Source organism: Chionomys nivalis, chromosome 4 (genome assembly GCF_950005125.1).
Source record: "Chionomys nivalis chromosome 4, mChiNiv1.1, whole genome shotgun sequence".
NCBI lineage: Eukaryota > Metazoa > Chordata > Mammalia > Rodentia > Cricetidae > Chionomys > Chionomys nivalis.
In genome coordinates this window covers 44,510,592-44,524,597 of record NC_080089.1, presented here as the reverse complement: position 1 = coordinate 44,524,597, position 14,006 = coordinate 44,510,592, and the positions used below count along the sequence as shown (strand labels likewise).

Below are 14,006 nucleotides of genomic sequence, written 5' to 3'. Positions count from 1 at the left end.
CCCCTCTTCTGCTAGCTTGCTCTATGGGGACTTGGGGTGTCCTCAGTCCAGTCAGAGCATGCCTCCTGCCTTCACTCTTCCTGCAGGGGCTCTTGGAGATTCAGAGGTGGGGATGGAGACATTTTCCCACAGAACCATGCCAAGAGGTCCTGGTTGTAGGCCCTGCTCCTGGTTAATAAAACATTCAGTCTTTGTACCAAGAGACCTTTTCATACACTTTACTTTTTAGGTACAGAGGCCCCAAAAGTCACCATCTAGGTTGGATCTGTGTGCACTCCTTTTTAGCATCCTTCTAGGGATCTTTCCAGAAGTTCAGAGACAAGGGCTGCCTCCCGGAGATTGGTTCCCCTTGCCTTTCGGTGCTATGCGTACCAAGCCCAGGAAGTTCTCAGATCCCCCTCGTCCCCCTCCCTCTTCTGCTCCTCCTGCCTCACTGTGCCTGGCAGGAGCTCTTGAGCAATGTTTCATAGAACCACCCATAGCTGCCTTTCACGGGTCAGGGATGTTGTCTTGCAGGAGGAAGCATTTGTGCACACAAAACTGCTCACATGCGTGTACATGAATCTGCCCCAGAATGAGTGGGCTGGTGTGCTACGTTTGACCCTAGATTGTGCATGTAGTTTGTACATGTGTGTGTGCATACCCCACACATCTCTGCACACATGCGTGTTTGCATGTCGGGTATGTTCTGATCTTGGCTCACTGATTGAAAATTTCATTAGCAGACAAGCAGTCCCCGGAAGGACTGGAGTCAGCAGTTACTTTTCCAGCTCACAAAGCAGCATGGATTTGGCCGCACCTGGTCCACCAGTCTTGGCCCCACAGAGAAGCGGGGGTTGGGGAGGGGTCTTGACATACTATTGCAGGCTTCCAGGGCCTACCCTTTTCTGTTCTCTGTCCCAGTCTGATCCTCCGACATGATGCACTTTCCAATGTCCAGTAGCCATGGATTTGGAGTGTTACTCCTGCCTCCACTCCTTCCTCCCTGGAGTCAGGGCCCCTTGCCATACCCAGGGGCACCTCCTCCTCCCCCCCTCCTTGGGGAGCTCTTGGAAGAGCACAGCCGCTAATCAAGCAGCGTGATCATAATCAGCTTTGATGGGCTCTTCTGCAATAGTGCATTCTAATGAGGTGGGGGAGCTGAGCGAGAGGGTGGGGGTGGAGGAACCAAGCTTTCAGAGTGGTGGGGGAACTGGCTTCCAGGCCCTTATAGGAGTGACTGGTCTGGAAAGGAAACAGGGGCCCCTACCCCTGCTATGGTTGCATATTGGCATTTTTTTTTCAGACCCTGATGAGGGGGAGCAGGAAGGTTTGCACACAAGCCTGTGTTGTACACAGACAGACACACAAATAGACACACAGATAGACACAGTCAGATACACACAAATAGACACACAGACATAGGTACTCAGACAGAAATACAGACACAAACATAGATCCACACATTCACAGACAGACAGACACTTGTGTACACACAGATGTACAGACACAGACAGATACACAGAGAGAGACATACACATAGATAATCAGATACAGACTTATAGATACACAGGCACACACAACACAGATACGCACACGCAGAGTCACGTGCTCATGTCCTCTCCGCCCCTCTCCTTGGGCTGGGAGACATTGTCACGCTGTAATATCACTATAGGCCCAGAGAGTCACTGAACCCGAATGCATCAGATTCAATTCATTAGGACTGATGGCTCCCTGAATGGGGCTGAATAATTGATGAGCAGAGAGCAGCTTTCAGGGTGTTCTCAGTACTCTGAGGCTTGCTGGAGCCTTGTTATTATTGTTGTTGTTTTTTTTTTTCTTTTAGCTGACAAACCCGGCCAAATGCTTGCTGGAGCATTGGGCACAGGGAGCAGAGCAGAGGTTAGATGTTTTAATATGTGATGTTTACACTGTACGCTCCCAGTCCATTGCTTGTAACGGAAATGGATACAGGCTTCTGTGATGCCCAGTGGGTGAAAGCAGGGCAGGCAGAGCTGTGCCACATCATTACCAAGTCCATTTTCCCAGGTATGGAATGGGGTTGCGGTGTTAGTGCGTAGGCTCAGGGGCTGCCCGGAGAGGGCATTAGGTAGGGAACACCCTGGCAGTGAAGCAGGGGAATGGCACTGCTAATGTGTACCCCAGCTCTCTTTCTCAGGCCTGAAAGAGTCACAAAGCCCCCCCATTCTTGGAGCTCACAGTGTAGCTTCTTGTAAGTTACTCCAACCTAGACTAATGTCTCAGATTCGGTTCAACAAACACGGGCTGTCTGGTGCTGTGACAGGTGGCAGGGTGGGTACACGGGATGCATGTGACCCAGCCCGGAGAACTGCTCAGGGTGAGTCAGATGACTAAAAGATAAGAGGCAGAGGGAGGAGGGCTTCCTCCACCTTTTGCTACTGTCAGGTTCCTGGGCCTTCCCATCCGTGAGGTCATTGTCATCACACATAGAGGGGCCACCATCAAATACAGCATGTGTTTCCCCAAACACTTTCCCTCCAGACAGCCCTTGCCCTGGGCATGTGCAATGCCGCTTTCAGTGTCAGAGCTGAAAAGACTCCAGGTCTGAGACCTTCAAGGGCTCCCCATATGTTGGGCCTTCTTGGTCCTGGGCTGTGTTCTTTTTTTCCTCCCCCGGACCCTGGCCTCTGCCTTGCTTTCCCTTCCTGGTTAATTGTCCCTCCCTCTCTTCTCTACAAGGTATGGGGAAGAGGTCTTTCCAGCTTCCCCTGTTTCTCCTGAGGGAATGATATCTGCAGAAGGGATGCCCCGAAGTTACAGGGGCCCCTCCCTGGTCTCAAGGGCATTGGCTTCCTCTGTGGCCCTCCAAACACCACAGGTCGTCTCTGTTCTTGAGGTGGAAGCTGGAGCCGATTCTAGGTTCCCAGACTGTCCTCCTCAGGCCTGCGTCCTCTTCTGGTATTTCCTGGTCAGGTCTAGCAGAATCCACTTCCTCTGTTCCTAGAACTCACAGGACCCTCATCCCAGGCACTCTCTAGATAACCGCCATGCCTGTGGATCCCAAAGGATGTATTTGGGGTTCCCATAACAAACACCATCCTAGAGCCAAGGGAGCAGAGGCCTCTGAATCGTTCCTTTAAAATCAGTGTACCTGAAGACTTAGGGGATGGCCTCTGTGGGGGTACCATAGACACATAGCACCCACCCAGATCCCTGCTCCAGTCACCCATCAGGTAAGCAAGAGAGCTTTGAGTAGGTTGATGACTGTGTTCCAGGTCTCAGGGAACTGGCAGAGAGTCTTTCCCATGTCACCACGGAGGCTGGAAGTGTTCATGCTGGGCCCAGGATAGAGCCAGGGTGGTTGGTGTGTTTCCTCTCCCTGGCCCCCTGCTGCTGTTCTCCAGGGTGGCCCTACTGAGTACCTTGTGGCTCTTTCCTGACATCAGTCACCCAGGGTAGGCCATCATCCCTTAGCTGAACCCTTGCCCAGAAAACATGCAGCCTTTCCTTGTCTACAACTGAGCTTTCAAACCCCTGGGGTCAGTGCTGTTTTTTTTCTCCTGCAGCTTTTAGCCTTGTATCCATTACCTTTCTCCCAAAGGTCAAGCCCATTTGGTCTTCCTTGGGCTTCTACTCACTGGCGATTGCCTTCTGCTGGACACCTGCACCAACAACCCCAGGAGGCAGGCAGGCAACGACTCCAGGCGGGGAGGGCCTTACCTTTGACGGCAACATGGACGCTCTGGCTGATGGAAAGCTGCGGCTGGATAAGAACACTGCACAGGTACTCGCCCTCATCCATGCCTTTCTGCACGTCAGTCAGCTTGAGAGTCCCGTTCTCAAACACCACCTGGCGGTGGTTATCCGGCAGCAGCAGGGCGTCCTTGTACCATTTGATGGAGTAGTAGGGGTAGCCGATGACCCTGCAGTTGATGAGTGTGTCCCGCCCAGCGACGGCGGTGATGTTCCTCATTGCCCGGATGCTGGGGGGTCCTGGGGAGTTTGGGGGAAAGTGGAGAGGAGGGGCAGGTGGCGCCATGAGCCAGTGCCATTTTGTGGTGGGGCTCTTCTCTCTTGCTTGGTCCCTGAGCCTTACCCCTGGGGCTAGAAACTGGGTAAGGGCAGAGGGAGGACTCTCTCAGTTAAGTTCAGAGATTGCCAGGATTGGGGTCACCCATGTGACCCCAGAGCTCACTGTTGTCATTGTGAAATAGTTGCAAACAGGCACGAGCCACACATGTTTATTACAAGAATCCAGTCCCTTATGGGACTGAATGAAGCCAATCCACAGTCGCTGCAGGGAACCACCAGGACTAGGCCAGGTGAATCCTTATTTAGGGAGAAATTAGGATTGGGGTGTCAATAGTGAAGCAGAGGCCTCATGCCTTTTCTCTGCCTGCTCACACTGCATTCGTTCCCCAAAGGACCTCCCATTTAGTAATAAACTATCCAAAAGGCACCAAGAAAGTCTTGGCCATATGAACCCACATGTTGTTTCCTCCAATCAGAGGAATTGTGTTGGGGGTACCTGAGGAAGGGCTACAAATCTGGGTTCTGACCACACTGGCTGGGGGTGGGAGCATCCTCATCTAGACTGACTGGCAGGTAGCCTCGTGGGAGTGGGAGAAGGAAGCGTTGAGGTCACCATAAAGGGACAGTACTGAAGAGCGTTGGGGAGCTCTGGGACAGGATTAGAGAGGACAGAACTAGAAAGTCTCCCAGGGTTCTGGATCTGTTCCTGCTCAATGCATACAGGGATACAGGGGCTTGGCTGAATGATGGCCTCAGACTTGTTATATGGGATGGGAGATCTGGAATAAGTGAGTTTAGAATGATCTGAATTTGCACCCCCTTCCCTGCCTCAGGTGAACTGGCAGCACCCCTGGATCGGCGTCCATTATGATAGTTTCCCTTTCCTCTTGCCCTTGGGTTAGAGGTCACTGATAGGGTCCAGAGAGGACCAGTTGGACTGAGAGGTCTAAGGGCATTAGAGAAGACGGCTCTCCCCATGGGAACTTAGAGAACTGAGGGAAGGGGTGGCTAGCACCCTGGGGACTCTTCTACTCCTCCATGTTGTCTATCTCTGGGAGTCACCGAACTCTAGCCTCAGTTTCAGTCTTCTCCTCCTGAAGACTTAGGCCTCGCACTTGAGAACATAATCTCCAGGCCCCTGGCTATCTACAGCCCCTGGAGCAGGCCTGGCTCTGTGGAGCATGCCGGGAGTTCACTAGTATTAAGGTTGAGTATGCCCTACTTCTATCTGTTTTTGCCCTTTCAAGACCCTGCTGGGGGCTGGCAGATGCTAGCAGGTGCACAGAGCACTGGGGGCCCAGAGTGATTTGATGGGGTGGATAGGATGGTCAGGCTGGATTGTGGGAGTGAAGCGGGGGAGGAGAATGGGGTAGACTCTACCAGACACACACTCACACACAAGAATGGTTGATGGGACTGTGGTGGACAGGAGAGAGAGAGAGAGAGAGAGAGAGGGAGAGGGAGAGAGAGAGAGAGAGAGAGAGAGAGAGAGAGAGAGAGAGAGAGAGAGAGAGAGGAAGAGAAAGGAGAGAGAAACCTCCACTAAAATCAAAATGACAATTATTAAGAAGCACACAAGAATGATGGTGACTACAAAGATGGCAAAGGAACTCAAAAGCCTATTCTGATATTTAAATGTGGACAGGCACCTCTTACGTTTATTCGCGCCTGATATTCAGCACTGCCCACCGAGTTCCGCGCTGTGCACCGGTACACGCCCCCATCCCGGATCTGGGGCCCTGTGACGTTCATGTGGCTGATGGTAGTGCCGTCGGACATGGTGTACTGGTTGGTGCGGTGGCTTCCATCCCGCACGATGGGCTCGTCGTCCAGGGCCCAGGTGACCGTGGGGGGCGGGGCGCCCTTGGCAGCACACATCAGTGAGAACTGCTCCCCGGGGTTGACCACCTTCTCGCTGAAGGATGAGACGATGCGGGGCGTGCCGTCTGCAGGGAGCGAGGAGCCCCCTTCAGGGTCACGAGTCACAGAGAGACTAACCCCCCAGGTCACCCACCCAGTGGCTGGGAGGAGGCAAAGTGGCAGCCAGGGTAAAGACAAAGGGCTGTCACGTGTGGGTTTGTGCCATACACGAACCCGCGAGGTGCAGTTACTACCATGGGGTGAGATGCAAGAATGGTGTCTTTGAGCAGGTTGCTTCGTTGGTGGGTGATGGGAATAACGGTGTTGATAATTACTCCCACTTCTTCTGGACATGGTGAAGAGTAGATTAATTACTATATTCAAGATGCTTCTCTATTTATTAATAAAGACTGCAAAGATCAGAAGGCACTGTGCAGGAAGGCATGTGTGGGTGGAGTCTACATGCAGTCTTTGTACTTGACCATGCCAAGAACGGGGAGTAGTAGTGACATTTAGCCCTATTAACAAAAGACTTTATGTTTGAGGTTTAAAATGTAAGTTTCCCAGAGATCGTGGAGGTGATGGGAGTCTGGCACCAGCCTTAAGCCTTGGCTAGCCACATAATCTAGGATGAGGAAATTAATTTCACGTACCCCCTTCTTACTGTGGAATGTGGGGGTGGAGTTCCCACCCTGATCATCCTTCCCCACAGGATTGTGTCAGGGATTAAAAAGACATTGAGCACACGGTACCCCATGAATATGTATGCTTATGTATGTCAATTTAAAAGAAAAAATTTGTCTGGAGGAGTTGTGCTTCCAGGCAGTTTCAGCCCTCAGAAGGCTGGCCTGGAGGATTGCCACCAGTTCAAGACCAGCCTGGTCTACATAGTGAGACCTTGTCTTGAAAAAAAAAAAATAAACAAACAACCAAATTAAAAAGATAAGATAATAAAAGTAGATGTTTAAAATAAATAAACAAATAAATAAATAGCAGGGCAGATGTCATAGTGTTATTGATACTCTTCAATGTTACACATCAAAATGCCAATGTTTACCAGAGACCTGGCCAGCCTGCCAGCCCTGTCCCTACCATCAGATGGAAGAGACACTTAGCTAGAACTGGGGAGACCCTGATGCTTTCCTGGGCTTGGGAGGATGTGGGAGTGTCATGTGGCCACTGGCCCTTCCTTCTCCTTTCTTCCCTCTCTGTGCTGGCCCCTACCTTTCTGTTTTCCACTCCCAGCTTCATTTTCCAAGTCTTTGCTCTCCTGGGCCACCTTCTAAGGTGCCAGAATTCTACCGAAGGCAAAAGATTGGCCCCTCCAAGTGAAAAAAATGAGCTAGCTAGTGGGGTGCTCCTAAGTGGGAGGCTCCTGAGATGATGGACATCCATTTCAAGGGAGCCTGCACTGGGATGACATATTTGCTGGGAAGAATGGTGAGGGGGCTATTGAGCAAGCATTGGGGCTTGTTGTGCACAGCCCTGTGGGTAGGGGGAGGCACAAGGTCTTAGGTTCAGTGTTCAGTGGCTGCCCAGCTACAAGGCCCCAAAGGCCCAGCAGTGAGACCAGGGAAGGCCCACCCTTGAAGGCCTGAGGTTGGCATAGCATATTCGTTAAGACAGAAGTGGTGTGTGCCTGTTGCTGTGTGTGGCTTTTTGTAGTAGAAGGGATAAGCTGGGGACACACTAAACCTAACTTGTTGGAAGGTGGGGTTCCTACCAGCCCTGAAGGTCCCTTTGCACTAACGAGCAAGAGGCATCTCCTCTGTGGCCTCAGCCTGTGCTGGGGATCACGGCTGGGCGAGTGGCGAGTAAGCTTGATCTGGGTCTGGTTTTGGCCAAGCACCTTGCGCTGTGCACAGTGTGGACGAGCATGCACAGCGGTGCCGTGTGAGGGGCCTGGGTGGTGGCAGCTGTTAGAGGGGAGAGAACCGGATGGAAACGGAGACCCCTGCTTAGAAACAGCCTGTTGAGAAAAGGCCTCAGCTTGGAAAGGATTCCAAAGCTCAGAGGCTCGTGACATCACAGCCTCTGGAAAAACCAGAACCTCCAAGACTCTAAAGAAATCCCTCTACTAAGAAAGCGCCAGTAACCGTTGAGGGCAAAAGTAGTATATAATAGTATTGTTAAAAACCCTTGTTCACCGGACATGAGGCCAAAGCCTCTACTTCATCAACTTCAAAATAGGGTACACTAAAAAGGACCTCCACACCGGGCTCTTGCAAACCTAATATGAGGGCGTGGTGTCTGCCATGTGTGCACTGAGCACTGGACGAAAGCCTCCCAGCACGGGCAACACCTCTCAGGAACTACAGCCCCGCTCTGCCCTGCCACACAGGTCCACTCACCTTCCAGCACAATGATGGCAAAGTCCTGAGCTGTCTGGGCCTTGCGGGTGGCAAAGCACTGGTAGGCTCCCGAGTGGCTCTTCTGAGCCGAGGAGATAAGCAGAGTTTCATTGCTGAGCCCGCGGATGGAGATGGCCTCCCCCGGCAGCACCAATTCAGTGTTGCGGTACCAGCGGATGGTGAACTCTGGGGAGCCTGTGAGGGCGCAGGACAGGATGACCGTGCTACCGATGCCCGTCTTCAGCTTCTTTGGTGTCAGGGTCACATGAAGGGGGTCTGAGTGGCCAGGTTGGGAAGATGTGAAGACGTCAAGGGAGGTGGTAGGAGAGGAAAGGGATACAGAGAGTTTACTGTGATGGCATGTGCCTGGACAGACAGAGGTCAGAGTCCAGCTCTGCAAACATACCCGTGTGAGATTTGGGACTAGGAAACCTGCTCTGGGTCTCAGTTTATCTATGAGGCATGTGTAGATACAAGCCAGGATTTTCTGCTGAAAGTCTTGTTCTGATGACCTCTACTTCCCTAAGGTGGGTCCTTCCACTTGGGCAGAGCTTCATGGCCCCCTTAGCTCACTCAGAAACCTGGGACCTCGACTTACACAGTGGGTGTCCAGAAATCAGAAGGCACTCTCCTTCTTGCCCGCTGCCTCTTGCCCCCGTGCAGGCCACCAGCCCTGCCTTCTGCTAGCTGGATATATCCTTCGCATGTCTCTGGGGCTCCATCACCTCCTTTCCCCTTATCCACCATCATCTTTGCTGCAGTCTTTTCCTGCTCAGCAAGTTCATGGATCCCCCAAACTCAGCATGGAATCCAAAGCCCTCAGAGGCCCAAGGTACCTGCCCCCATCTGCTGTCACTAAGGTTACACATCTAGGACATCAATGACCTGTATGTGGCATTCCCTGGAATGGTTTGGTTGCAGAATCTAAGCTCTAGGCCTAGAATGCTCTACCTAATTCCCGCTGACCTCTGGTCATTTCTTCTAGTGAATCTTCCTGGATTTCACCTCTCCTCCCACTTAAGTCCCTCTCATACTCCCCACCAGGGAATCATCAATGCCATACCCAGCAATCTCTCTAGCATTACCCTTTTTCTTATCCCGTGGATGGTGGGCCACCTGGAAGCAAAGTCATCCTGGGCATTATGTCCCCACCAGGACCTGGACTATGAGTATCATTGACTGGATGGATGGTGGACTGGTGGCAGCCCCAAGTCGGCTTCCCTCATTGATTTTTGCTCCTGAGTGCTCCTGTGCAGGAGTTCAGGCTGCAAGAGTGTAGGAAGCTGGGGGCCTTTTGGGAGGGGATGATAGGCCTAGGACAATGAGAGAAAATTGTACCGCTTCCTCTTGTACCCAAGCCTCCAGCAAGCCTGTGTGTGTGTGTGTGTGTGTGTGTGTGTGTGTGTGTGCACTGTGGGTGTGGACATGTAGACAGTGTGGAAGTGGTTTGTAGTTGACCTGAGGAGTGTGGAATAGTGTGGGAAAGTGTGTAATGGTACAGGTGTGTGGGCCCCACAACTATATGGGAATTAGGGGAAATGGGTGTGTGGATTTTGGATGCTCGTGCCTGTGATTGTGAGTGTACCTGCTTTCTAATGTGTACTGGGGCAGGTGTGAATGCCACAACTTCGCCTACAGTCATCATGCTGATATTTTAAGGGCTTGTAATAGGTGTGACCGCCTGACTTATTTTTTTCTCTCTCCTCTCTCTTTGTGTGCGTGCACGCATGCGTTATTTTGAGACAGGATGTGACATAGCCTGTAAGCTTGCCTAGCCTTGAGCTCCTAATCCTCCTCACAGGTATGCACCTGGATTAGATGAGACATTTTGGACAGTGTTGAGAACAAGCGGGGAGGTACTACTGTTGCGATCCTTCTACCCGTCCAGGGCTTGCTCGTGAGCAATGATTCCCTAGTTTCCTTTTCTAAGCGTTTGCCTCCTCGCTGCCCTGGAGCAGTTCTTGGGAGGTCTTTCTGAGCTAGCGTCACTGTGACTCCATGTAGGGAACAACCTCCACTCTACATTACGGGTAAATGCACATGAACTGTTAAGGCTTTCTGGGCTGTGGGAGGATGTCCAGCCCTGACCTGGCTAGGGAGTCAGAGGTGAGCCTGGAAGGCCAGCAGAAGCTCTGCAGTGTCTGTGACACACCTGAGGGTCTCATGAGAAGGTGGAGAGAGGCTGAGGGATACCTTGGCCAACCTTTATGGCATCGTGTACTCTGCCGGGATGGAGTAGAGTCACCCTAGGTAGTTCCTGCCTTGTCAAGCTGAAATGGCCTCAGGGAACTGTCATGCTGTTGAGTACAATGTTCAAGGGCTCAGGCTAATGCTGCCTGACACCTAGAGGGGTCCTCAGGGGTCCCAGATCCCAGCCCCTTGGCCTCCTGGCTGCCAGAAAACTCAGGATATTAGAGCTCAAAGGAGCCTCGGCATCTTACGGATATGGACCAGGTGAAGAGTCAGAATGGACGGCGCTGAGAGACCTAGGGTACTTCCGTGGCATCAGCTCCCCTGCCTTCTGTGGCATCAGCTCCCCTTCCTTCACTGCCTCTGCCTGCCTTCTGGGGCTCATAAAAGAAGTCTACAAGGCCTTGCTGCTTTCCATATCTGCCTGGACCCCAGGGCTCTATGCCAAGAAGAACAGGGATGGACCAAACTCCGTTTCCATGGCAGCTCCAGGTATAGCTGACGTGGCTGCCTCTGCTCTGTGTCTGGTCTGATGGATCAGGAGCCTTGCCCATTATTCTTAAAATCTTGGGCTGTCACCCTAGATGGAGACACAGTCCCACCTGGTAGACTAACATCAGTATTGACTCCCTTAGCCAGACACAGCCTTCCCCTAACAAGCCCAGGAGATCTTCTTTTTCATAAACTCCTCACAAGACCCCCATAGCCTGCTTGATTCCTGGAGAGACCATGTGACTGGAGGTCATGGGTACTGCTGCTGATGTTGGGACTGAAAGGGAGGGCTGGTTTCACACCAGTGGCCTCTCCAAGCCATAACCTAGGAGCTCCTCTTGTGGCAGCAGGAGGCAGGAGCAGGGCCTGCATGGTCGTGGTACCCCATTGCACAAAGGCCAGCACTACCAAACGTTCCTAGGGCCGCAGAAGGCTCCTGACTCACCGATGACTGTGAGGATGCCGTTGGCCTCTGCCGACCCAAAGGTGTTGGTGACCTCACAGATGTAGGTGCCACTGTCCTCAGTACGCAGGTCACTGATGGTCAGCCCTGTGATACGCTTAGCCCAGCGGCTGTCAGCAGGGAGGGGCCGGCCATCTTTGAGCCAGCGGATGGCAGGGATGGGGTAGCCAGAGGCAGCACAGGGTAGTTCCACTGCATGGCCAGTCCACACTTCCTGGGAGTGGAAGCCATCCAGGATGGTGGGTATGGACTCTGCAGGGTCTGGAAGAGGAAAGGGTCAACAACTGAGGCCATCCTGGGCGGAGGAAATAGGAGTGAGGTGAGGGTAGCAAGGCCCCCAGACAGAAGCCCCACCCCACACTTACAGAGAGCAGGTTCTAGGGAGGCAGCATTTCCAGAGGAGTGCATGCGCCCTCCGTGTGTGTGCCTAGACCAGCTTGAGCCCTGACAACCATGCTTGTGAGCCAGGCTGTGTGGACGGCTGAGAACACGGCAGGGTTCAAAGTCCAAGGGTCAGAAAGAACAAGAGGACATGTATGACAGCTGTCTTCACCGTGGTCTCAGGGCGTGATAGTGGTGTCAACATCTAACAGTTATGGGTGGATCTCAAACCAGACTGGAGATCCCCCAAAATAGGTGAACAGTTGGGGCACCCTGCCCTGTCTTGAAGTTTTGGTTATGAACCTACCCTTTGATGGCTAAATCAGCTCTTCAGTCCTTTGCTCTGCCTTCTGCTCATAATGTGGGCAGGCTCAGAGTTCATGCCAGAGCCCTGAACCGTGTGGGACTAAAGCCAGGAGAAGCCAGCACCTGTGAGAGCTGTGACCCCAGGCGGTAGAAGACCCAAGGCCCTGTGTCTGAGATGTCTGGGTTGTTTATGGGTGTTCCTGTCTACTCTCTCAGCCCTACTCCTTATGGGCAGGTGTTTCTGGGATTCTGCCCTTCAGGTTCTGTCTCTGCTGTCGAGGGTCCACCAGCTATTCTCCTGTATAGAATACCTCCATTTGTTTCTCTTTTTAGGCATGGTCTCTAGCCAACCTTGGCCTTGAACTCACATCACCACGGATGACCTTGAACTTCAAAAAAAATTATTACAGTGTGTGTGTGTGTGTATAGATACACGTGTGCACACATGCACACACACTTTTGAACACATAGGTGTGTATATGCCATGGGTCATGTGTTGAAGTCAGAGAACAACTTACAGGAGTTGAGATTCTCCTTCCGCTGTGTGGGGCCTAGGAATCTAACTCAGGTTGTCACACTTGGTGGCACTTTCACTGCTAGGCCATCTTACTATCCTATGATCTTGAATTTCTGGTCATCTTGCCTTTACCCTGTGAGCCGGCATGTGCCACCATGTCCACTTTATTTTGTGTTTGAGATCAGACCCAGGGCATCCTATGCGATAAACAGGCACTTTACCAATGGAGTTGTATTTCCCTAACACATCCATCTTTTCTTCCTGCTTAGCAGTCCAGGCTTCCCCCTAAATGCTTGGCCATCCTCCCGTCCTAGCCTCTTGAGTGCAGGGATTCACAGGCATGAGCTATTAGCTCTGGCTTTTCTACCGACTCTGAAAGTCATCTCCAGCCCAGTCCTGGCTGTAGCCTGTCCTGTGCGCACTCCACACTGAGGCAAGCTGGGTCACCCAGACATTCAGCCAGTCTGCTCTGCACAACCTACTCTGGCTCATTGTTCTCAAGCCAGGCTCAGCGGAGTCTCATACGCACCTCCCCCTAACCGCTGTCACTCTTGCTGGACTCCCATGGAGTTCCCTTTCTTTCCCTTTCCTTTTCAAACAATCCCTTTCCCTTTTTAAAAAAACAAAACATGCAAAATTATTTTTTTGAAGGAGTAATATATGCAGGTGCAAAGCTTCAGAAAAGCCGAAGAGTGTAGATGGAAAGGTGGTCTCCCCAGCCCCTGGCCTGTTCCTGCCGTCTGTCCCTCGAGGCCAAAACTGCAGCGACCTGTTTATTTTAATAGCAGCTGCTGCGGGCCAGGCATCCATCTTCCCAGAAGACAGCCAGGCTTCTTGAGGCAGTGTTGACCTGTGATGCCCCTCCTGTGCCCAGTGTGGATTAGGGTTCCTGCCTGTTGAACCTTCCGTTTCTCAGGTGTGTGTGGGGGGGGCGGGGGCGGAAGGAGGGGCACTCAGGAAGGAAGGTGTGCCAGTGAGCTGGCTTTTCTGTATCAACTCCACACTGAGGACTTATAGACTCACGCTGCATTGTGATTTCAGAGAACTCAGAGAGATGAGGTTGCTGAGACCAGAGAAGTGTGGGGACGAGCCTGGCACCACATGGCAGACCAGAGCCCTGAAGGCAGGTTGTTCTTATCCTTGCTCAGCAGATGGGGCCCTAGATGGAATAACCCAACATACTGAATTTTGTTTGAGTGAACAGGAGAGCTACTGACCCCCCGCACCTCCCTTTACCAGTAGGGCCATCTGCTCTTTGCTCTTGCCCCTTGGAGAGGGGTCAGGGCTGGAGTCTCTCTAGAAGCGGGACTTTCCAGAAGGCTGTCTTTGTCTCTGCTCATGGCTAGGACTCAGGAGGTCCAAGTACCGGTTCTGTGTGCTCTCTAGTCCGCCCTGAGACTTTGGGTGAGTCTCATGACTTCTGCAATGGGTGTCCTCTCTGTACACAGTGACT

General features: G+C 52.3%; 1 protein-coding gene across 1 annotated transcript in view; it reads right to left on the bottom strand.

Annotated features, from left to right (window-relative positions):
• The window catches only part of Dscaml1 (DS cell adhesion molecule like 1), a 325,942-nt gene that overhangs the window by 71,889 nt on the left and 240,047 nt on the right, over positions 1 to 14,006 (bottom strand). The window contains exons 5-8 of the mRNA XM_057767042.1: positions 11,332 to 11,610; positions 8,205 to 8,480; positions 5,643 to 5,939; positions 3,682 to 3,954 (exon numbers count right to left, since the gene is read on the bottom strand). Coding sequence (XP_057623025.1) covers positions 3,682 to 3,954; positions 5,643 to 5,939; positions 8,205 to 8,480; positions 11,332 to 11,610 — 1,125 coding nt within the window. The remainder of the gene's footprint in view (positions 1 to 3,681; positions 3,955 to 5,642; positions 5,940 to 8,204; positions 8,481 to 11,331; positions 11,611 to 14,006) is intronic.